The sequence below is a fragment of the Rhizopus delemar genome, genomic scaffold (assembly GCF_000149305.1).
Source record: "Rhizopus delemar RA 99-880 supercont3.14 genomic scaffold, whole genome shotgun sequence".
Taxonomy (NCBI): domain Eukaryota; kingdom Fungi; phylum Mucoromycota; class Mucoromycetes; order Mucorales; family Rhizopodaceae; genus Rhizopus; species Rhizopus delemar.
Window position 1 is genome coordinate 193,241 of NW_027137840.1, and position 25,401 is coordinate 218,641.

Below are 25,401 nucleotides of genomic sequence, written 5' to 3' on the forward strand. Positions count from 1 at the left end.
TGATTATGTAAAAATGCTAAATCTTGTAATCTTTGTCATACACATCAAACAGATAAAAAAAAAAATAAAAAATTTTATACAAAAAAAAGTTCATTAGCTACAGCTTGTAATTCATCTCATTCATTTCTTATCAAATATAAAGATATCCTTACAAATTCATCCTCATTGAAAATCTAACAATGAATTCAAAAAAAAAAAAAAAAAAAAAAAAAATCAGGCCATTTTGTAAAAATCTGCGGGGCTAATGAAATTCTAAATAAGTAAATGAAGAAGAAAGCAAAAAATATTTTTTTTTGTTCTTTTTTCTTTTTCAATTTTTTTTCTTTATTTATAAAAAGATGGAAACGTTCACAACTTTTCCAGTCGATTTCTTGACAGAGAATAATGAAGATCCTTACTTTTCTCTTTCACAATTTGATTTTGAATTACAACAACAAGCACAGGCTGCTCTTCAACAACAAGAAAATTGGCAAGACTTTGACAAGTATTTATCACCCAATAATAGAAATACAATGTTGAATTATCAATTATTAAATAATAATCAGTCAATGTTTATGAACAACAACAGCAGTAATCAATTCAATGATGGTTCTTTATTTTATGCATCTTTAGATGACATGATGCCTACAACACAACAAGAAAATTATATAAATGAATCGGCTAATAATACCAAATTACAAGATGACTCAATCAAACAAGAAGAATATACTACTTTAGAAGATCTTTCTAAACAACAGCAAGAAAATATCCACCCTAGTGGCATTAAAAATCAATCTCCGAAATTAACAGACACACCAACAGCAAGTGTCAGTACTCCATCCAACATGAACTTTATCAATTGGGATAACTTGGATCAGCCACAAGGTAGGACAGATTAACAAGGGACTAAAGTTAATCGTTCATTCTATAGGAAAAATCCCCATTCAACGTTTAAAATCAATCAACACAGTCAATAACGCAGTCAATGCAGTCCTCAACAGCAGTTCGGCCACTCATCCGGCTGGAGGACGTCAACAGAAAAAGACGGCTCATAATGCTATCGAAAGACGTTACAGGAACAATATCAATGATCGTATCACCGAATTGAAAAATGCTGTTCCCGCGCTTTTGTATGCCAAAGTCAATCACAATAAAAAACGACCTCACAAGAACAATGAAGAAGAGGATTCGGAAGACGGAGAGGAATATCTTGATGGTGTGGCCGTCGCTACGAAACTCAACAAGGCCACCATTTTGAGAAAGGCGACAGAATACATCAATCATCTCAAGAGAACGGGTGAACACATCAGACGAGAAAACGGTGCGCTGCAAAACATCCTGGTTCAATTACCTGGAGGATCAGAGATCTTGCAGCAGTACCATTTACAAAAGCAGCAAAGAGAACAAGAATTACGTCGACAGCACCTACTGGAACGTGAGTTTCAAAAGCAGGAAATACAGTCAAGAAAGAAGAATGATAGAAAGAGAACAAAGTACAGTAATCATTCGGATGAGTATGAGTCCTCACCTTCCTCTCCTGATCCAGTGACACCACCTGCCTTGACGCCAAACCGTGTCTTTATGGCCATGTTCATGGCCATCTCTCTTTTTTCTACGTCACCACTGACTACAACCGGAAACTCTGAACATCACCATGTCTCTAGAGCACCTGGTGTTGACAATAATTTAACAAAGCAAGATGTGAATGCAGCCACAGTGTCCTTTTCATTCTTTCAATTTGACAGTTTTTGGTAAATACATGCAAGTGTACTTTTAGCCTAAAGATGCTGATCCTCTTGTTGTTTGTAGGTCGACATTGAAAACCTTGATGTTTGTTGCTTGTCTCATTCAATTATGTTTACCCTTGTTCAAAACATTGTTCTTCAAATCAATCAAACTCAAACGCGTCGCTCGTCGCACAAAAAGACAACAATCCCCCAATAGCAACGTGACAAGCCCAGGCGAATTGAAATGCAAACAGATGTATTCCATCCTCAACCATCCTCGACCTCTTCTCCCCACCAACTCCTTTTTCACCTTTCTATTGTTGATCAAGGAAGCCACTCGTTTTTTTTTCCATCATGTCCTGAGCTATGACGTTCTCTACAACCATCACGAATCAGAAGAACAAGCATGGGCTCAAGTTTGTCGATGGATCAAGCTGAATGAGATCCTTTGTTTCCAAGGAGCCTCTACGCTCATAAAGATCTATGCCTGTCTGAACATGATCAATCAGGTGGATTTACTGGATGAGGACGATGACAACCAAACTCGCACCAGAGCTTATGCCACAGCCGCTCTGCAACTCACCACTACGTCTTTTTCCCCGGCCAAAAAATTGGCAGACTATCTTTGGGATCAAGCGGCTGATGGCGCGCCAAAAAAGGTGGAAGAAGGCTCTGGCTGGATGCTTGCCTTGGCTTGGATGCACCCCGTGCAAGCACACGGTTCGATTCGGTCTATCCCTGAGACGCGCGCTTGGTCAGAGACGCTCGAGATCTTGGAAAATCAGCAGGCGATGAAAGAGGGACTGTGTCTGTCTTATACGGCGCCTGTGCTTGTGCCCGTGATGATGCTGTCCACGCTGCATCTGTTGGATCACTTGCGTATTCAATTCGAAAGACTGGTGTCTCTCATGGCCCTCCAAGGCAATCCTACGGAAGATGAAGAGGACGAGGAAGATGGGAACGAATCAGATGCCGAGCTGGAGAGTCACGATGGGTTTGAGACCCTCATGCTGTTGACAGAACCTTATGAAGAAGAAGAAGGAGGCGATGAACAAAGGCTGGTTCACTGGTTCGCCACGTTGGGCGCCGTGGTCGAGGCACTTTGGAAGAACAAGACGGATCAGGTCGAAAGACATTTGCCGGGTCTCATCCAACGTGTGCCTCGTTCCATGACCTCCAGATCCCTTTTGCAGCGATCGACTTTAAATCAATCGGATGAAATCATCAAAAAGACAATGCTTCGTACCTTGGTAGGATCAGCCTTGGTGCGTCATCCAGATTCCGAAAAGCAAAAACAAGGATTGACTGAATTGAGAAATGCAGAACGATTGAAACGATTTATAGAGGATGAGGAAAAAGACAGAGTGAATGATTTGGAGTCGACCGTGTTATCCCTTGCTGAATGCGTTGTTTCACTGATCGGTTTGGAGGCATGGACGATGGCGATACGTTTTGAAGAGGACAATAAAATCAAGACACAAGCAAAGGAGTGTGCTGCTGCCTTGAAAAAGATGATTTTGCGTGATCCTTATTTAAAGTCATTTGGAGAAGCCAAGTTCATCGTAAAGAAACTCAAACAACTCAAGAAATTTCTTGCTAGTCAGTCAAAAAAGGAAGAAGGTGGTGATTTGAAAGAAGATGAAGATGAAAATGCAGCAAAACATGAAGCTTTGGTGAAATGTGTTGAAAAAGCACATTCTATACTTCACGATTGATAAAGTACACACACGCACATATCCTCATACACATACCTTTCGTAATTTTGTATACATTTCGTATTATTTATTAATAAAAGCACTTGTTCTTTTACCTTTTGTTTTTTATTACATATAGCCATGTCCTCTTTCTAATTCTTTAAATCACAATATCCATATAATAGCTGCCCAGGACCATTCTCAATGAAGATTGTAGGGGTTTTCTGATAGGCAACCTAGGGCTTTCAAAATCGGCTGGTGAAGAAATTGAGGATCTTACAGGTCGTTTTCTAGTTTAAACAATTTTTATTGTTGATGTGAGAAATTAATCTTTTTTACATCAAACGACTGTCTGCTGTTGATATCATCAAAAGTATTCTCTTACACTCCAAACAGTGCATGACTTTCACAGGGTTCTCTACGTGAACAACCCACCCTATGACTGAGCGTTTGATATACAGTCATCAACTAGGAAAAATACATGTAATACAATGAATATGGATGAGGTAATATTTTTATTGGCCAACATGTTTCATCTTGATTCATTTGCTGATGATTATCATGAGAGTAGGCTTATGCAGAATGAGATCATTGCACCAAAATGATTGATTTTTATTTTTATATCAAAATTTTCTATTACACAATATAACAATATTACAATCTAGCTTGAGGCTTTTCAGGTCCCTTAAAGAACACATCCACCATCTTTCGACGTTGAATTTTACCAGTCGCCGTCTTTGGCATCACTCCCGTCACGTAAATGCGCTTTGGTATTTTAAATTTAGCCAATTTCGATTGACAAAACGCTTGAAGTTCACGCTCGACTGCCTTTTCACTTTCCTTCACACCTGGTTTTAAAACAACAGCTGCTTGAATCTCTTGACCATACATCTCATCCGGCACACCAAAACAAACAGCCTCATTTACCTTTGGATGACTCAGCAAGACACTGTCCAGTTCGATAGGTGAGATTTTTTCACCACCACGATTGATGAGTTCCTTGATACGACCCGTCAAGACCAAATAACCATCCTTGTCCTTCTTGCCTTCGTCTCCTGTACGGAAATAGCCATCCTTTGTGAACGCAGAGGCCGTTGCCTCTGGATTATTCAGATAGCCTTGAGTCACGTTCTGACCACGAATACAGACCTCACCAATCTCTGCAGGTTGACCGTCTTCGTCCAGTATGGCCACCTCCACACCTTGTCCTAAGCCGACCGAGCCCGATTTATGTGGACCACGATGTGGTAAAGGGTTGGAAGTCATCTGATGGGATGCCTCCGTCATGGCATAAGCTTCCAGGACGGGCGCCTTAAAGCGCTCCTCGAGTGCGTTCAGGGTAGAGGGAGCAAGGCTAGAAGAACAGGAACGGATGAATCGAATGGCAGGGACTTTCTGAGGTGGTTTACGAAGCAGGATTTGATGAATGGTGGGAACGGCGGTATACCAGTTGCATCGGTTTTCTTCAAAGTCTTGCCAGAAAGAAGAAGCACTGAATCTTTGTGGGATCACCGCAGTTCCTCCAGAGAGCAATGTGGATAATAAGCCACATACAAGACCATGAACATGGAATAGGGGCATGACGAGGAGAGTGCTATCTTGAGGGACGAGCTCATAAGTACCGACAATGTTGCGCATGGATGTGAACAGATTGAGGTGCGTCAAAGGAACTCCTATTTTTAGGGAGAAGTGAGCATGTTTTCACATGATTTCAATAGAATAAATTACCCTTAGGTCGGCCGGTGGTACCACTGGTATGTAATAATAACGCAGGTGCATCGGGTTTTGGTTTAAACACATTTTGATGGTATGATTGCTGTCGTTTGGATGCATTCATTTCCAGATGAGAACCATTCCAGTGGATTTCTACTATAAACACACCTTGTCTTTCCGCTGCCAACACAGCTGGACTCTTTTTATCATTCAAAATGCCCTTGGACAGGATGAGGATCGAGCTCTTTGCGTCTTCCAAGTAGAAATTGAATTCATCTTCGGTATAGGCCGGGTTCAACGGAGAAGCCACTAGGTTCATAAAGGTAGAGGCCAAGAAGGCAGTAACGAATTCAAGTGAATTTGGATAGCTGATAGAAATGGATCTTCCGGGTGCTATATAATCGGCTGGTACGAGACTGGCTAATTGGGTTGAAAAATCATGAATGATGTCTAGTAATTGTTGATACGTGATGCTTGTGGGTATTGGAGCAGATTTAGGAATAATAATGGCTGGGTTCTTCAAGTTTTCTTGACTCTTTTCAAATATGGAATATAAAGTATGGCTTGTCATAATGTTCTATTGTAGAGAAGAAAGGAGTGAATGCTTTTGATCTTAAATAGAATTGAAGAATACAATCATGACATCATCTAATTGAATGAAATGGTTGGTTGATAATCAAGTTTAAATTTTACCAAAGACGGGAATTTTTTTTATAGCAAGCAAATATGTTGTATACAATTAATACCGATATTTCAATATCAATACCCAAATCAATGTCCATGTAATCATAAAAAGATATCCCTTTATCTGTTCTTTTACTACTGAATTGTTATCCATGTTTACAACAACAAGTATCGTAAAATGCTATGAGGTATATGTACAATCGATATCATTCTGCTGCTTCGGATATTCGTATAGCCATCGAAATCATTTCCTTGTTTCATATGTTTGTGCAAAAAGTACAGCAATCAGATCATTTGATGATGAATGATTAATGATTTTGTTTTGATAAAGTGCTTTAACAAGAAAAGACTCCTGCACTTTATCAATGATGTTTATATATTTATTGTAAATTACATACATTGAAGTATCTTGGAATATGCTGCATATATGTCATTGTTTTGATAATATTACTGAACCACACTGACTATTATTGCAGTACCAATGAACCTCTTCCATTTATCAATAGGAAGGACCATCATATCTCTTAAGCCAAAGAAGGCAATCTTTCTCCTTTATTTTGCTCTAGAACGTCGCAAGTTCATAATAATGCCAAGAAATCTTTATTTATTTGCATAAACAGACTGAACAAAAAAATAAAATGACAGCATCAACAGTAATTTCCTATTTGAGTTCTAAGGTTTGTTACGATGCTGTGCTTAGCAAAACATTGTTTTATATCATTAATTTAATTACAGCAAAATTTCTTTATGGTTGAGCTTAGGTAAGCGCATCAGGTACCTTTTTAATAAATCTTCAGGAGTTTATGTACATTGATACAAAAAACATAGGAGATATTTGCTTTAGTGTAGCATGAATCCTAGTCTCTCACTGCTCCTTCATAAACAATTTAGAGATGATATTGAAGGCTTTTACAAGCAAGCATGCTATCAAAAAAAAAAATTCAAAGGTAGTACTAAATAGCCTTGTATTCTTTTTCTTTATATAGGCTCAGAGTTATTATGAATAGTGCATCCTTTAATAAGTGTAATCAACCGTTCAAGGAAGCTACAATAAGTTTATTTTTAGCATATTATCATACTACGCATCTAAGAAGGATTAGGCAAGCTTTTAGACCTATCACTAGCAAGATCTTATGCTCCCTTTAGTCAATGGGATTTTTACAATATTGATTGAACTTTCTTTCAAGGAGAATATAGTCGTTAATATTTATAGACAGTAAGAGCCAGAATGTCAATTTGATCTATTAATACTTATTTAGAAGAAAATACGGGATTAGTTATTTATAGTAAGCTTACTGTAAACCGTGTTTTTGAATTTTTTTTTACTTATACTATCAAATTTATAAGTGACAACCACCTTCTTGACCTATGGTAAAAACTTAAACCTTCCTTTATGATTCCTAAGGTAGCAGTTTACTTTATCCTCTTCTAAGAATGTTCAGAATTTTGTAGAGACATTAAGATACATGTTATTGTATTCGCAATGGAGCCTTTAGTAGCTTGATTTTTTAATTGCTTTAACATACTATTTCACACGATCTTTTAAAAATAAACATCGACTAAAGATTACAACCACCTTTAAACAGGATTAAATAAAGTATTCATAACAGAAATGGTTTGTTGGTTTCTACCAAAGCAATGTCTTTGATGTACATATCATAGTCAACATATAGTTGTTAGAGAAAGGCTTTTACTGTTGTTTATCTTATATTTAACTACATTAACTTATAAAACTATATCAAATGATTGTATACCTAAAAGGCTCTTTTTTACATCTTCAATTGCTTTGTATTGCTCTAGCATCCGGATGATGGACTTAAAATGGACCATTATGGGCTATTGGCTAATAGAATTAGCTTTGCTTTTTTTTTGTTTTGTTTTTGTTTTTGCTGTTTACAACCATCATTTAAAAGAGCCTTTTAAGTTCAAAAGTCGATTCTATCTAACGCTGATAAGCTGATGATATTCTTAATTATGCAGTATAGATGTACTATGGTGTATATTACATAGGGTTAATAGTATTTAGTTGAATATGCTTTTTTCAAGTATCGTTGAATATAGTTCGCCACCACTGACAAACCTTGGGATGACTCTTTTGTCATATTGACTGCTCTGAAACATCGCCATTTCATATGTTTGGATACTTTGATATATTAAATAAGCTGCAAAACCTACTACATATCTTGCTTTTCTTGTTACATAAGCAATTAAAACCATTTGATACAGCAGTATAGCAAGAGTTGGAGAGGTATGGCAAAATGGTATAATTGTCAATTGAAATATTTAATTTAGAAAAGTGTAATCTCACTAATATTGTATGATTCTCTGTGTTAAATGATAGATTTGCTGAGGCAAGATCTCAATTGGCTATAATTAAAAATTGCTTCAATGTTTTAATGTGTCCAGTTTGATAAATAATTATGAATTAAACAGGAAAACTCCATATTTAAAGTGAAGAAAGCACCTGAAGCCAAACCCTTTGATGAACTTCAACTTATTACATAGAGCTTGAATCTCTGTCAATTTTATTGGGAAAAAAATATAGACAAGATTCAATTTTAATGTTTGCTTATAATGTGATCGGGAAATGGGTTCAATACAAAGCCGAATGTTCACAATACGTCCTTATCTAATTAAAAAGTAATGATTCAATTGATTTGACTTCCTTTTAAACTGAGGCTCAGTAAAGTATTTTAATGACTTAAGTGTTTTTTATGTACACAAAGCATATAACAAATAGATCATTTGGCGTGTTAAAGTTTATTTCTCAATATAGAAAATATTGCATAAGCAAATGATTGGCTTTTATTACTTGATATGGTAAATGGAAAGATGATTGATGTTGTCATTTGAAAGAATTAAAATTCGACTAAAGCATGCATTTCATATTCCGTCACCTACAGAAATTAGAGAAAGTAATCACAGTTTAGATGCAGGGTGAGAAGGAGAGGACTAGTGCAAGAACTGAGGAAGATCAAGAAGAATAGTTCGAGGATAAACTGCAGAGTCAAACCAAATATAAAAAATGCAAATACCATTCATTTTAAATAAAGAATAATCTCCAAGTATTCCAAAGCTCATTACTATAAGTTTGGTCAAGCGAGATTTTTTATAGTCAAGGAATGATTAAGAGTACGATTTAATTTTATGGCAACAAATTAACAAAGTTCCCCTGAAACAACCATCAGTACTTGATGTATACTCAGCCTGCATTAAGCAAAGCATATGCCTTGCAGATCCATACATCTAAACATATGAACTAATTCTAAATTCACTCCTTGTTTCTATAATACATCAATCTTATTCGATTTCCTATTTACATCATACGAAAGTATAATGTGGATTTTATATAATATAACCTTTGAAAAAAAGGGAATTGAAAAAAAAACTACTCTAAACTACTATAGAAGTCCATTACTCTCATGCTTCATTCTATAAAGTTTGCTTTAATTACAGTATTACTGGTCCTCGTTAATATTTGTTTATGCGAGGATATTTTAAGACAAAGTGGCGAAGTACTGAAAGTTGGCGCTTGGTTTTACTGGTCTGATTTAGCTGGGAATTTTTTTAATGCAAATCGCAGAGATCTCATTGGAACTGTTGGTGCAACAAGAGTGGCCTTATGCAACGATACAGGCAGTTGTGGTATTGGTGAAGCAGCGCAGTATGGTACAAAGTATTACATAATGGCAGAAAGCAAAAATTGTGGAGCAAGCCACATTGGTGATCCAACTTCAATTGTAGGATTTGGTGTTTCTTGTAATAAAGATTATGGTGCTCAATTTGTAGTCTTTAAATGGCATGACATTGTGTGCTTAAGATATTCAGATGCCTACGTTAATGGTAGAGAACAGATAAATCTAATGGGCACGAATTATGTAAAAATAAACAGGCCTACATGCTTACCGTTCTTGATTCACTGATTAACTATTTGGTTTTAAACTATCATATATTAATAAAATAAAAAGAAGTTTATTTTGTTCTATTTTTGAAATTTGGATTTCATTTTTCTTCTGAAGTTTATCGTAAGATCTGTTGGAAATATTTTGGTGTATCTGATCGCTCGTGGCTAAAGGTATCAAATCTGAATTGGTATAACCTTGGCGTGGCTAAAAAAAATTATCTTTGGTCCATGAATAATATGGCAATAGTACAAGAATATAAGTCTTTGACTGATTGGTATTGATTGTTGGGTATTTATTCAAGACAGGCAATTTGATGTAGCTTTCTGTTAACATTTTTGTGTTATTTAGACTATTTTTTATTTATATGTTATTCTATGTGCTTTTCCTATTCCTTTCGTTTATATTCTTATTGTATTACACTGGAATTGTAAATCTAAAATACAATGGTTATTTTATCATGTTGGCATTCTTTTGTGAACTTATAGGCTTATTACGTTAGATATCAGCTCACATTTCAGTCAACCAATTAACCCAACAGGAAAATAATATCCTCAAAAACATTTTGTGAAATCCATTATATGCTTGACACATAATAGTTGATCTTTTCGACTCTTTGCTTTCTTTGAAAAGCCCCATGACCAATATTAGCTTAGAAGGTGGTAAAAAGAATATACTTTTTTATCATTGTTTCCAAAAAGCTATATTATTACAAAAGCTTGTTTATATCAACCCTTTACAATTCTTTTAACTAATTTGCTTTCAACCAAAGTATAAAAGGGACAGACTCAGGAGCCATATTAAAAGTGAGAATACCAGTAATATATTAAAAAGGCTTGTATGTTTACTCATTTATTAACAGAGTAATCAAATCATCTGTCTTTGCTCCGAAAGAATGACTCTTGTTAAAATTGAATAATACAGAAATGAAAAGCGTTTACCCATGACATAAAACAAGAATATTACCTGAACAAGCCATTTAGTTTTTACAACGAAAAATTATTTTATTGTGACAATTGTTTTTCAAGTTCATTTTGATAATCTATACAAAGCAAATTTGTTAACGAAATGAAGAGAAAACCCAAGATTTTTTAAACAGACATACTTTGACTTTTAGTTACAACAGACTCATTGTCTTTAGCAAGAAAAAATATATTTGATGAGGGCACTTGTCGTTCATATATTTTCTAATTTGCAACTAAATGAATTGCTTGAAAAAAACTTTATAAAATAGTAACTTACAGCATTTGATTTTAGATGAGTTAATTCTGCATTAAGTACTTTTGCTTCTTGAATCTTTTTTAAAACATAAAGTAACTGTCTCATACATATTTTAGTATTACTATATGTTTACCTGTCTATGTAGAATCTCTTTATTATGAAACATTTTTATTTGTAAAAAAAGAAAGAAAAAATAACGGCTGAGGCTAAGAAGGTCTGATGTATACTGTCTGCAAATCCTTCCATATTATTCCACTTTCAAAGAGTACGAGGGACTTTTTCTGTGGATCGAATATAAGGATATCCTATAACGCAACTGCGTTTGTGTTGTATAGACGGATAAAAAATCGAGTTAATAATTGAATGCATCCTGATTATTGTATAAAAATACCTAATATTTTTCTCGCAACCAATTGATATTGTATGTTTATATAAGCAACTTCAGCAGACATTTTCTTTTTCCTTTTTTTTTTTTTTTTTTTTTTTTTCCACTCGATTCATGATCAGTAATAAGCTCACAAGTCTTTAGCATAAAGTATCAAATAGCACACCTTGAATTATTTATATTATAGTAATCAAAAGGACAGTAAACAATCAAACAATTCATAAAGGATATATAAATGTGTTTCAGGATATTAATAAAGCAGAACTAATTCAAAAAGTACATATTGAGCAGTAGATTTGTATTAGAGGATATTATGTGACTGAGAAAGCACTTAACTCTTTTTTTTTCTGCTAAAAAGTTTACAAGAGAAAAGAAAATATAAGTTTAATATATAGTTTTGTTATAAAATCATTCATTTGACGTATTCCAAAAAACACAGTTAAAGTGAGATCAATTATATTAATATAATCGGTAGTTAGCAAAGCGACAGTCAAATTTCTTTATAAAGTAGTTTTTTGTAGCTAAATTTTTATAGTGCATTTTGTCTGGCAACGATGTGTATTTTAAGAGTGTCCAGCTTGAAGGCATTTCCAAATGGGTTAATATTAGACTGCATTATTCCTCATCCTATCATCTGTAAACAAATAGATGAGATGAACAGCTGTATGGTGTCCTTGTCTAATGTATTCAAAAGTGCTAAATTGTCCAGAAGAACAGCCAAGAATTTTTGACTACAGTGCGATAATCATATTATAAAAAGGTCGCGCTGCTCTAAAATTCCTTTTTTTGACTTCATGGAATGACCCCAATGGCCTTTCAGATGATGTTTTGATGAAATTTTCCAGAAATATGCTATGAATCAAAGTATGAATTAGTATAGTACAAGAATTAGAAATACAAATGTGTTTCTTGTTGAGACTAAAGTCATTCGCATGAATGGCCTCAGGAAAAGCAAGTTAGATCATTACTACAAGATTAAAACTTACGCTATTCTTGCTCCATTCAGGAATAAGCTTTATTATTAGACCTATTGGCTCTATATTAAAGCTTATGGCTACAAAGCTCATTTGGAGAAGTTTTTTAAAGAAAATCCCTGATCAGATGTCTTTAAGGCAAGCGTGGAAGTATGAAATACAGTAACGAAATTATTTACCACCGAACTGTGCTAAACTTTACACAATAGCTGCAATAGAAAACTATCAAAACAAAACAAAAATGCTTAAAGCGACAAAAATCTAAGGCTCATCTGATAGAGAGCTTGTTTCGTATTTCAAGCAATTAGTAAAGCAGACTCTAAACGTCTGTGTCTGCTTTTAGTAAAAGAAACTATGATTGGGTAATCATACTTGGATTTTAAAGACTCAGATATAAATAATTAAAATGTAACACGCGGATCGAAATCAAAAAATTATTCGTCGTCTAGTAATAAATGACTTGCTCGTCCTACCTAGCAGATGTCTCTGAAAAACCTTGATTAGTGAATGTTTACTTGCTTCCAACCAGCAATGCCGCAGCCAATCAAACTCAATGTTTTATTTGCTGAAATGTATGTCGTATTTTTAGCAGCCAAGTCGTATGTTTGGAAATCATGTCGTTCTTGGCACAAAAAAAAAAATATAAATTGGGGAGAGACGCATTTTTTCTTCATGTTTGTTTTCAATTCTTTACAATTTACCATGACTACATTATTTTTATATAAAGATGGACATGGAAATGTCGTTGATGAGAATGGTGGGCCTGAGCCCATGGAGTAACAGGAAGTTTGAATACATTAAGAAACCCTTGGTTGGCTGGATAAAAATCTTGGATTTTAAACGCAAATCGCTGTATTGGCAGAAACGCTTGAATGAAAGTTAAACATGTAATTCATACTTGTCTAAAAATTTCTCAATAAGTTTTAAATCATCATTAGATAACAAGCTTGAAATAATGATGACCCTTTAGGTTTCATCAATAAAAACCCATTGATCCATGCTTATTAAAAAAAAAGACATTCATAATAAATCACAGTATGACATTCTAATATAGAAAATACTTGTTAATTTATATATAATATACATATAAACTGGATATGACCCTACAATCATCGTTAGTCTCTCCATGTAATTTTATTTTTATTAGGGGTTCATAGCACTGGTGCTGGCATTCATGCTGGTTCAGGATGAATGTAAAAAAGCACAGGAATGACTTTATTTTCTAGTTCTCATGATAATTTTTCATTATTTTGCTATTTTTGCACTTTCCCTGGCATAGTGTTTAATGCTTTGCTGGGCTGCAAATGAAGAGATTTTGTACATCTGTTTGGGTTTCTGGAGACAGCATCCAGCGCGCTGGCCTGTTGCTATTCAACTTCTTTCAAATAAAATTTGGTTGCAAGTTGTTGGCAGAATTGCTTGGATAACTCGGATATGAAGTTATAATTGCTTAATATATTGTCATTTTCCATTTTAATTCTACAAATGTGCGTTCTGAAAAAGAACAAAGGATACATATTTATAAATTCTACAATTTCAAATAGAGCGTACTGCCATATCCAGAATCGGAGTGAAATTAGCCTGAAATCGGTTAGGAACAACAAACTGTCCAGTATAGACAATTATTGGTCGAGAGCATGTAAGCTGAGATTGATTTCTGCCGATTGGTTACCAAGCAAAGAGCAGTAAAAAGATTATGATTTTCGGTTAAATATTACAAAACAAGTAGTTTGTAACATGTGTTTTGTTTATTTAATTTCAAATGTCCAATTGCATGTTTCTTAGCTGTAAGCTGTAAGCTTATATGCCATTTGATAAATAAAAGTATATATTATCTGTAACCCATGTCATTTGTGCCATTGTATAACATGAAGCACACGCTTGTTCACGAATGTAAAAAAAAAGAAAAATCGGGGAACTAAAACTTTAATCAATTAACCTCTTTTGCTAGATTCCAAAAATAAAAAAAAAATTGTTATTTTTACTTCTTTTCCACTTCTTTCTCTTTAGCAAATGAATCATTTTGAACAGCATAGTTCAGTGGAAAATCAAGTTGTCCCGCCGCCTCTTCCTATTCATCAACAAAAAGCAACGCCTTCTCCAACACCCACTGTAAAACCTAATGGGGATTTTTATTCAGAAAAAATAGATGGTTAGACAATATAAAAAGTGTTATTGAAAGAGAAAGAGAGAAAAAGAAGACTGATTATTAAGATAGATTCACATTACAATCAGATTGAAGATGGAAACAATAGAAAGAAAAGACGCATGGAGAATAGAAATGGCTGTTTACGATGTTTATGCTGTGCTTGCTGTCTTCCTGCTTGGGCAGCGGGTATTGTATGGTTCATTATTATTGCTATCATTATTGTCATCATTGTACTCGCTACGATTGCCGGTACATTTGTGATGCCGACGGTCAACATGGCAGGAGTATCTACAAGTCCAGCCGGTGGAGGTTCACAGATCACGATTTCCGGAGGCACTTTCAATATCAATTTTGGATTAATAATTTCTGTTAATAATCCAAATATGCTTAGTATTGATTTGACAGAACTGTCAGCTACTGTAAGTCCATTTTATGATAAATATATTGTTTTCTTATATAAACTACAGGCTTATTACCCGAATCAAAATGGAAAAGGACACACCAAGATAGGAGGAGGATACTTAGCAGAGCATTTTGTGCCAGCTTATAGTAATGATAACTTTACATTTCCATTTGCTATAAAATATAATCCGGCACTTGACACAGACCAATCTGTTTTAAATGATTTGGCAAGTAAATGTGGATTAACAGGAGAAGAAAAACGAGATATCACTGTGGATTATACAATTCATTTGGCTGCCAAAGTATTGTTTATCAAAATTCGCCCAACAATTAGTTCCTCTGCAACATTTCCTTGCCCGATCAGTTCAAACGGTGCAATTGATGGCATTGGTGATGGAACACTCTCTGGTTTAGATTAGTTCATTGTGTATATTATTATATCATTTTTTTCTTGTATAAAAATTGTTTTTTATTATTTATTTCAAGGCTTTAATCCATAAATCAAAAAAAAAAAAAATGACGAAACATTTAGTGTACTATCTGTGATTCAAACCTGTTGATCATTTAGCTTATATTTAAACTACTAAGGATCGCTTTTTTTTTTTTTCTTGGCAAATAGCTTACTTTTGCTGACGACTTTTTATAATCCGTTGGGGTTAGTGACATAATAACCGGTCGATCTTGTAGATATTTAAATATAGTAAATTACTTAATGTGGAGGAGAGAGAAGGAGAAGAGATTACTGCTTTTTAAAATATGACAGGAAAGTAATATCATTCGCTATTAATGTCTCATGATGTAACTCATTTGTTTGGCGTCGATCCATTACTACAGTAACTGTCGTTCTCTTTAGGCAAACAGGAAACTCTTTTTACATATCAAATCTTGTTACCTTCTTGCTCCGATGACTTAAAATGAAAAATCATTTAAAAGGTTTAAGTTTTTAATGGTAATTTTAAGATATTATTCTTTAGATTATCGATAGTGTAAATTGTTGACATATTGAATTATGAAGGGACAAATAGATTATTAGTAGAAAGTTAAAGCATTGAAGTATAAGGAATAAGCTTTCTTGTGTGTATCTGATGTATTTCTATAATTATTATTATTTTTAGCCTTTTTGGCATCATAATTATAAGTTGATTTATTATCTTGATGGATCGAGTACTCTGTTTGTGTAAGGTATATGCTATTTTAAAAGAGCTATATCATTTATTAAGCAATCATTTGAAAAGCGCCCAAAAACATATTTATTTACAACATTTCTACAAAAAAAAGTACTACATGCCCCTTTGAGTTAAATAAACGCGATTTTATGCTTTTAAAGCATGTACACATTATTAAAAGAAATGGTTTAAATGAATAATTTGATCAGCTATCAAATGTATGTTAAGTTGACAAGAATGGATCCTTAAATTCTGTTACATGTTTCATACATAAATAATAAGTTCTCACCCCCTTTAAGAAATAAGCAATGTTATTATTATTATTATTCAAATGGAGTAAATATGTTTTGCATTTTGTTATTATTTACTTGTACTTTCAATAGTCAGTCAATGATCTTAGTGCGTTACTCCTAAAAATGCACTACATTAAAAAATAGGTTGATAATTTAAATCAAGTGCTCTAGTAGAACATAATATAATCTCGATTTACATTTCCTTTCGGTTTCTTGTTTGAAATTTGAATCTTTTGGTTTTTATATTTCAAATAGTTTGACCTTGTGTACTTTTTTTTTATGCTTTTATGTCCTTCCTTTCCTGAAATATTATAACTTTGATCTTTAATCAAGTATTATATCATTTAACAGAAGGGATACAAATAAAACCATCTTTGAATTTGGATATTATTGAGCGCATTTCATTTATTATATGACCTACAGGCTTTCTTCACATTGGGTTATCAAAGTAAGGTTCCTTTTTAAGAGATGTTTAGATTGGTTCTCTAAAGTAAATCACAATATCAATTTTTGGATACTGCTTCTTTCTTCATTGCGCATATAATCACTATCAATCAAAACAGAAAAAATCAATCAGGGGTTGCTTTATGTACAAAAATTGTATTTTACAGTTAGCGTATGCTTTTATGAATGTAAACTTTATAGTGGAATATATCTGACCTATGCATAGTCCTATCATTGTCTATATCTAATCAATTTTTTCTTATTGAAATCGATTGGTTTACACAATCGTCTTATCAAACCACTTTTTTTTTTTATGAAAAACAAGTGGCACAAAATACTCGATATGATTGGCTGTCAGTTCATAAGTTTGATAAAAAATGAGTCACTAAACCCAACCTTTTTTTATACCAATGAAAAAAATGTACAACACCTTCGTTTTCTTTTTTTTTCTTAAACAAAAATGAAGTACAGATCTACTCGTGGACAAGCCAAAAATTATAGCTTTGAAGAAGCTGTCATGGCCGGTCTTGGTCCTGATGGTGGTCTCTTTATCCCTCAAGCTATTCCCAGTTTACCTCAAAACTGGCGTCAAGCATGGTCCAACTATACTTTTCAACAACTCGCAGCCGAGATTTTGTCCTTGTACATTGACGATTCCGAAATTCCTCGTGCCGATCTTGAAAAGTTGATTGAACGCTCTTATGCCACTTTTAGATCTAGTGATGTTACACCTTTAGCTAAGATCAAGGATGGATTCTATGTAATGGAGCTTTTCCATGGACCTACCTTTGCCTTCAAGGACGTAGCTCTTCAATTTGTTGGAAACCTTTTTGAATATTTCTTGGAACGTCGTAACAGACAAGAAACCAAAGAAGGCCATGTTCACCGTCTTACTGTAGTCGGCGCCACCTCTGGTGACACTGGAAGGTAAGTGAGCTGATTTATAAATTTCGTTAAGAAAGCCAACAGGACTTTAGTGCTGCTATTTACGGTCTCCGTAATAAAAAGAATGTGTCTGTCTTCATCCTCCATCCTCGCGGAAGAGTCAGCCCTATTCAAGAAGCACAAATGACCACAGTCTTGGACGCCAACGTACATAACTTGGCTGTCGAAGGTACCTTTGACGACTGTCAAGACATTGTCAAGAACTTATTTGGTAACAAGGAGTTCAACAACCGTCATCATCTGGGTGCTGTCAATTCTATCAACTGGGCTCGTATTTTAGCACAGACCGTTTACTATTTCCAAGCCTATTTCTCTCTTTTACGCTCATTGAACTTGGATCCTGCTTCTCCTGAAGCTGAAGCCATCAAATTTGATTTCTCTGTTCCTACAGGTAACTTTGGTGACATTTTGGCTGGTTATTATGCCTACCGTATGGGTCTCCCTGTCAACAAGTTATTGATTGCTACTAATGAAAATGATATCCTTTACCGTTTCTTCCGTTCAAGTGCTTATGAAAAGCAAACAGGTTCTGATGGTGGTGTGAAGGCTACTTTGTCTCCTGCAATGGACATCTTGGTCTCTTCCAATTTCGAACGTTTGCTGTGGTACCTTGCTCGTGAGACAGACAGTGACGAAGGAAAGACAGTGAATGAAGAGTTATGTGATAAGGCTGGACAGACAGTAGCTAGCTGGATGCAAGAATTGAAAGAAAATGGCGTATTCAAAGTATCTGATCAAGTTGTGCTCAAGGCACGTGAAATCTTTGATGCTGCTCGTGTATCCGACCAAGAGACATCCAATACCATTCGCGAATACTATGAACCTACTGGTGACGTGAAACCCTATGTACTTGATCCCCACACTGCTGTTGGTGTTGCAGCCGCTAATGAATTGATTGAACGTGAACAGCTTAGGTCTTACCCTGCTGGATCCGATATCTTGATCTGTTTAGCTACAGCTCATCCTGCTAAATTCTCCGAAGCTGTTGAAAACGCTCTCAAGACAAACCCTCATTTTGATTTCCAAAAGGATGTATTACCCACTGAATTCATTGGTTTATTAGAAAAAGAACGTAGAGTAACCTTTGTTGAACGTGCTGAACCACAATTAGTGATGAATGTTATTGAAACCGAGTTGCGCAAGGAGGGTATCACATTTTAATTTATATTTTTGTGTATAGAAAAATATTTTTTTTTATTTCTAAATAAAAAAGGATTATTGTTTATGTGTATTTTCTTTTGCACCAAGAGGTACATCATCATCTTCGTCTTCATCATCATCACCGAATTGAGAGCTTCCAAACATTTGTGATTGATTCCACATGGGATTATACTGGCCATATTGTTGCTGCATCAACATCATTGACATGTGTGGGTCCATCATCATGGGCATCATTGGCATATTCATCATTGGATACATCATTGGTTGGCCCATCATGCCCATCATAGGTGGCATTTGACCCATCATGGGCATCTGTGGGTTATTCATCGGCATTTGTGGATTATTCATTGACATCTGTGGGTTGCTCATAGACATTGGTGGATTATTCATAGGCATGTTTACCATAGAGTTCATCATCGGTTGATTTATCATGCCTGAGCCCATCATAGGCGTCTGCTATGAATCATAAGCATAAAATAGATGGATCTTTTTTTTTTCTATTACCTGCATCATCTGTTGTTGCTGCGCTCTTTGTTCCATAAGATATCTTTCTCTTTCTCTTTCCAATATACGCTCTTTATCGAACATTCGACTCTTATTAGCCTCCTTTGTCTTCTTTTCATGCTCAATTTGCGAGATCATGCCTACCAAACCAGCGCGAGGCTCAGGTGGTTTATTGGGCACTTGAATCAAAGGTTGACCTGTGGCTCTTGCATAACCTTCTTGGTCACGAGCAGATGGATAGTCGGGTCTGAATGTGTCTAGTAATGAATTTTGAGTAGCGAAATGATCGCCTAGTTGAGGAATGACGGGTCCATCTTCTGTCATCGGTGGGTATCCATTTTCATAATATTGTTCAGTATCGTACATTCCAGTATAATGTTCATCATAGTTATGATTGTATGCAAAATTCTGTCTTGATTGATGAATAGGCACATCGTCATCATCACTGTCATCATAACCAGCCTCTTCTTCTTCTTCTTCTTCTTCTTCGTCTTCTTCAGAGTCACTAATACTGATTTGTGTTTGTGTTGTTTTTGGTCGTGGTAACCTTGGCTGTGGTCTTGTTTTTTTATTATTCTGTACGTTCTCTTCTTCCTCACTCTCTGCGGCTGATTCAACTTTTTTTGAATGTTGGCTTAAAGATGTGTTTGTTTGATTCTTTTTTTCAATATCCTCTAAAATACTGTTTCTAAAGCTACCTTCTTCTGTTGTTGATAAAGTAGGCAAGCTTTCTTGTGTCGTTTGTGGTTTTTTATTGTTAAAGATTGAATCATTATCACTATCAGACTCCTCTTCCTCTTCCTCTTCATCCTCATCATCGTCGCTAGCATAAGTCATTCGACCTTGGTTTAATTTTTGTTTTTGTTGCTGCTGCTGCTGCTGCTGATATTGTTGTTGTTGTTGTTGTAGTTGTTGTGGCTGATTTAAACTTAACGAGGATGAAGGCACAGCGGACATTCGTTGTGATACAGGCCTTTGTTCACTCATGATGGAATGGCTACTGCTATTGTTGACGTTACCACGTTCAGGTATTTGATGAATTAAGCCCACCCCTGGTTGACGTACATTACTAAATCTTTGCTGTCTTTGTTGTGTAATTTTGTGTTGTAAAATGGATGCTAATTGAGAGTTACTAGGTAGTTCAGCTTCTACATTATGACGAGTTAACACATCAGACAAGTCCAAAAAGAGAGATGCATCATTCATAAATTCGGCAAAGTTGAGCGACTGACTATTGTTGACATCATCTAATAAACGAGCTGGTCTTCCATACAATTTGAATACATCACATGTTGCAACCATCCACTGTACCAATTCCTTGGGTGAAGAAGACATGATCCACGCACTCGATGATTTTTCTTGATCTTGCAAAACACCTTCTATTTTGAATACAGTTGTTGATTCCATTAGTTGAGGTGATTCAGGATAAATAGTATATGCTTGTACAACATGTGTCATAGTGTATAATGGTGCTTTGGCCTTTTTGGATTCATAAAACGAGATGCGTTCAGCTTTGGCAGATTTCTTTCCAAACAATTTCATGCCATCCTTTTTATCTGTCACAACGGCCCAATATTTTTGCCATTCTGTCATACCTGAGAATCTGACCTGTACCGTTCCTTCCATCTTATTGATGGGTTTAGCAAGGTACTCTGAGTAACTTGGCAAAGTTATGAGTTTTTTTGTATAAATTTCTTGCAATTTGCAACATTCAAAGCAAGATAATCGAATTGCACAAGCCCACTTGATCAACAAATCTCTGTCAGTCGCGTCAAACAAGAAGCGGTTGGCACCTGCTGAATTGAGTGAAAAGACATGTTCTCGATCAGCACCAGTAAATATGTCGACATTGGCATCAACAATATGAATGTATTGGGGCATCACTTCACTTTCTGATTGAGCATCCCATAATGCTAATACAGGCCCACAGAGCTCCATGTACCATTTAGACCACTGAACTTCACCAAAAGGTTTACCCTCGACTGTCAAATCATTTTTCTTATAGATGTAGCCTTCCATATACACCTTTTGTGAATAGTTTTCGTATAAACCTTGAACTGTACGCATATCAGCATTATTAGAAGGAGGAGGAAATTGAGGTGCTGGTTTGACAAAGTGGGCTGGTCTTATATTACTTTTAACAATAGAAAACCTTGGATTGGAGAGTGGTTGATCGTCATCAGATTCACCCGAATAGTTGTCAGCCTTTAAACGTAAATTACTCATCCCATTTGTAAGGGAAGCTTCTTCTGAAGTAATCATTCTATTTGCCTTTTTGTCAATGACAATACGAAGGAAATGAGTCGTATTACATACCTTCTCTCCCTAGTTGAGTTGAATGAGATGAAGAAGAAAAAGGGAGTAAAGAAAAAAGGGTGATTATTTAAAATTAAACAACGCACGTGATCTGAGTTTAAATAAGCATGCTGAATACTGAGAACGGAAGGACCCTTTGTAAAAATCCTGCATCAATAAAAAAAATTACATTATTACTTGTTAAGTTTTTCGAGATAATTTAATGATTTTTTTATTAAGATTGCCTATATTGATTTGCCTAGAATTTTAAGTTCAGACTACTTGATTTTATAGACTGATTCGCTTATTTCATAGACACAAGGTACATCGTAGAGAATAAATGATTGAAAATTAAATGAGAAAGCTCGAAATGTGGTTCACAATCAGAATTTATTTTCTAGAATTTAAAAAGGTTTTGAAGCATCATAATAGATTATGATTATATCAGTAACAGATGTATTGGATCAGCCATAATTAATATGAAAGCAAGGTTTTATTTATAAACAGACTTAATTTCTATTGTGTGAAGATGGTAACGTTACGACTTGGTAGTGTAACATATTAAAAAATAAAGAGCCGCGACGTACTAAACCTTGTTTTCAACTTGGCAAATTTAGCGCAAAGTATCTGAACCTTACATACATTTAATATGGCAAGTTACTTGAGCTTATTATAATTAGTGCTGCTATTAACTGGAGAAAGAGGTAACTATATCAAATTAGGAAAGACACCATGCACAAAAAATCAAAAGGCTGGTTTAAGGCTGGTGGCAAAAGTGAACTTCATTTAATATGATAGTTTCCAACATCAAGATCAAGAAGGGAGGAAGATACAGTAGAGACACGATAGAAGATGTCTACAAAGCGTTATCAGAAGGGGGGGAATCTCCTGAGAAGAACAGCATAAGAAAGCACCAGAAGAGTAGCCTAGTGCCAAGTGTATGACAAGCTACAAAATAAAAAAATAATGCAAACAGATACAAATGCTAATAATAACTTGAGCTTTATGGATACATTATGTTAATATTAAAAATGGTATTGAGGTAGTTATCATCGTCAATATCCGATTTATGTATTACCAACAACTTTAGAAAGCGTGCTGTTTTGCTGGTTAATGGTAGTAATAAAATTAGTTTTATAGGCGAAAATTGAACAATCATTTTTACATTGAAAGTGTGCTGGCTTTATATATGCTTATATGTTTGAGATCAAAAACTTTTGAAGAAGCTGAAAATTTTACCATTCTTTTGAAGGAATTTCCTACTGGAAATAGATCTAATTTTGAGAATAGGTTGATAGAATCAGAATAAGCATCTCTGAAGTCATTTTTGCATGCTCTTTTCTGCTCAAAAGCATTCACGGCCATTATGATCGAAACTAGCCTATTACTCTAATCGACAATACTGTAAAATTTGTCATGAAGAGGTACATACCCCTAGCTTGATCGTTTTTAGAAGTGCATGTACACTTGTCTGTTTTTTCTTTCTACTTTCAAATTGAACACATATTTAACCACGTAGGTATAGTTTAAGTGGTAGCTTGCTTTAATTTTTTATAGTATACGCGCCTCACAAAATTAGCAAACTTTGGTGGATGAAAACAAACAATAAACAAAACATGTAATGGTTGTATCATTCAATTTGTAGCATTAATTAGTATATAAAACTAGGAGATGTGGTCTGTAATACCATAAGGCATACTTGTTCTTGTCAATTTTTTCTTTTAACTGACTAATTTCTCTTTTTCGTTCTTCTGCAGAGTGAGGTGGAGATAGGAAAGATTTTTATTGACGTAATTACATGATTTTTATCAGAAATAATCATATAGCCTTCCAAGTTTAAAGAACAAGGAACTGGCCGTAGCATAAGAAGATGAAACCGTGTTTAGATGAATAGCCTTTTTGCTTTTCTCCCTCCTACTGTAGTGTATTTAGATACCCTCATTGTGAACAATGGTTGCTAGGAAATAGTATTCTCTTTGTTACGATTGATATAATTGCTTAACAATCCAGGAATAGCAGGATGCTCTCTTACTTTAATACATCGTTCATTTCCATGGCTCGAGTGAGTAGATAAATGACTAATAAAATGTGGAATAAAAGCAATAGGAATATTTTATATTTCATAAACATAATTTTTTTTACATTTTCTTCTATACAAAGCCAATTTTGATATAAAATCAACATACTTGAATGCTGAAAAAAAAAAAAAAAAGAAGAATATCATGAAGCAAAGAAAATAAAGTTGATTAATAATAATAATAAAAAAAGATCTGCTAAATAGGAGAAGTTCAACTATATTTCATTCAATTATAGAGCGAGTAGAGCACAGATGCAGTGGTTTTATATGGCCTACTGTGCAAGAATATAGACTCAGCAAACTACAGAGTTGTTATTGAAGACTACGATTACCAATAGATTTTGAGCGGCATGAAAAATGAGCAAAAACCAGTGTGCAAAACGATTTCAGCAATCTGAGTGAAAATTTATTTTAAATGTCAAAAACCCCAACATACACACATTATATCATGCACACAAAAATGCTTCTTATTTTACTTTATTTTTATACGTTTAAATATGACTACGCCCATTCCTGATCCTATTGCTGTTGATGGCGCTTCTATTTCAGCTTATATGAAGGAACAAAAAAGTAACCAAATAAACGTTTTTAATTCCAAGTTCAAGAGAGATCTAACAAAGTGTTTTTAAAAAGGTGCCAATCTAGCTCTTGTAAAGCATTTCGCAAAGCAATCTGATGCTGTCAGTGCTACTTTTAAAGGTCTCAACTCTAGCGGATTTATAATAATTTACACAACACCAGACAACAAAGAGCATGAGGCATTTATTGAATATAATGTATCTATTACAAAAGTAGAAGACGTATTACCCGTCTTAAGAGCAATGACAAAAGAAGCTGAAGAAAGTGTGGGAATGGTAAGAAAAAAAGATTGCTTGTAGAGTGAAATGGTCTCAGTTTTATTTTTCTGTAGCCAAACTCATTGACCGGTTTACCGCCTTTGAAAGCTGTCAAGAGTGCAACTGAAGTACAGAAGGCTCAAGAAGAAGAAATAGAAAGACTACACCACCACAATTCATCCAAAGAAACCAAAAGTAATGCTTTGGATGTATTTTATCCAGCTGATTTACACTGGCAAGTGCTGATAGCACTTGGCCTTGGTACCAATGCATTACTGGCTTATGCCTCGGATGAGTTTTTGCGTGAAAATGTGCCTTCCTTTCTATTCAGCATTCGACAAATTCTTACGGCTTCGTTGATCCGAAAAATCTTTCAGGGTGCTTTGATATGCCATGCAACAGAGGGGTTGATTGCTTTAAGTATTTGTTTGAATAGGAACTGCTATAGTGTTTCGAATGTGTGCAAGTGGACTGTGAGCACTACATTGTTTGGCGCGGCATCAATGTCAAAGCTTCTTGATCAGGGAAAAAGAATTAGATCTGGTCATTAGAAATACATGTATATACTTCCACAACGCTTTCTATATATCTTCAATAAAAAAGAAAAAAGGATTTCATTTGTATTCAATAAAATCATCAGTTTTTGCATATTCATATCTTTTCCTGGTCTATTGACTATTAAAACAGTAGAATCAAAATGTCTATACTTCATGGTTACTTCATATCTTAAACATACACGAGGCTGCTTATTTTTATTGCCAAGAATCAATTCAATTGGAGTATTCATTGCCCTTTTTTTCTCTGCAAGCTTGTCAGTCTTTGATGTATTTTAAGAGTAACATCCTTATTA

The 25,401-nt window shown here is 34.8% G+C and overlaps 6 protein-coding genes across 6 annotated transcripts; 4 read left to right on the top strand and 2 right to left on the bottom strand.

Moving 5' to 3' along the window:
* Positions 1 to 338: 338 nt before the first annotated feature.
* Positions 339 to 3,421, top strand: RO3G_14416 (uncharacterized protein; the record flags this gene model as incomplete). The annotated part of the gene is made up of 3 exons (XM_067669000.1): positions 339 to 864; positions 911 to 1,730; positions 1,789 to 3,421. The coding sequence occupies 3 exons, from the start codon at positions 339 to 341 to the stop codon at positions 3,419 to 3,421; spliced, it is 2,979 nt and encodes a 992-aa protein (XP_067525101.1).
* A 633-nt stretch (positions 3,422 to 4,054) lies between these two features.
* Positions 4,055 to 5,684, bottom strand: RO3G_14417 (uncharacterized protein; the record flags this gene model as incomplete). Its single annotated transcript, XM_067669001.1, has 2 exons — positions 4,055 to 5,073; positions 5,129 to 5,684. 2 exons carry the CDS (start codon positions 5,682 to 5,684, stop codon positions 4,055 to 4,057), a joined length of 1,575 nt encoding a protein of 524 aa, XP_067525102.1.
* Positions 5,685 to 14,703: 9,019 nt separating this feature from the next.
* Positions 14,704 to 15,249, top strand: RO3G_14418 (uncharacterized protein; the record flags this gene model as incomplete). Its single annotated transcript, XM_067669002.1, has 2 exons — positions 14,704 to 14,847; positions 14,896 to 15,249. The coding sequence occupies 2 exons, from the start codon at positions 14,704 to 14,706 to the stop codon at positions 15,247 to 15,249; spliced, it is 498 nt and encodes a 165-aa protein (XP_067525103.1).
* A 1,944-nt stretch (positions 15,250 to 17,193) lies between these two features.
* On the top strand, positions 17,194 to 18,839 carry RO3G_14419 (threonine synthase; the record flags this gene model as incomplete). Its single annotated transcript, XM_067669003.1, has 2 exons — positions 17,194 to 17,660; positions 17,711 to 18,839. 2 exons carry the CDS (start codon positions 17,194 to 17,196, stop codon positions 18,837 to 18,839), a joined length of 1,596 nt encoding a protein of 531 aa, XP_067525104.1.
* A 382-nt stretch (positions 18,840 to 19,221) lies between these two features.
* RO3G_14420 (uncharacterized protein) lies at positions 19,222 to 21,605 on the bottom strand (the record flags this gene model as incomplete). Its single annotated transcript, XM_067669004.1, has 3 exons — positions 19,222 to 19,295; positions 19,344 to 19,368; positions 19,488 to 21,605. The coding sequence occupies 3 exons, from the start codon at positions 21,603 to 21,605 to the stop codon at positions 19,222 to 19,224; spliced, it is 2,217 nt and encodes a 738-aa protein (XP_067525105.1).
* A 2,607-nt stretch (positions 21,606 to 24,212) lies between these two features.
* On the top strand, positions 24,213 to 25,102 carry RO3G_14421 (uncharacterized protein; the record flags this gene model as incomplete). Its single annotated transcript, XM_067669005.1, has 3 exons — positions 24,213 to 24,285; positions 24,349 to 24,569; positions 24,626 to 25,102. The coding sequence occupies 3 exons, from the start codon at positions 24,213 to 24,215 to the stop codon at positions 25,100 to 25,102; spliced, it is 771 nt and encodes a 256-aa protein (XP_067525106.1).
* Positions 25,103 to 25,401: the final 299 nt, after the last annotated feature.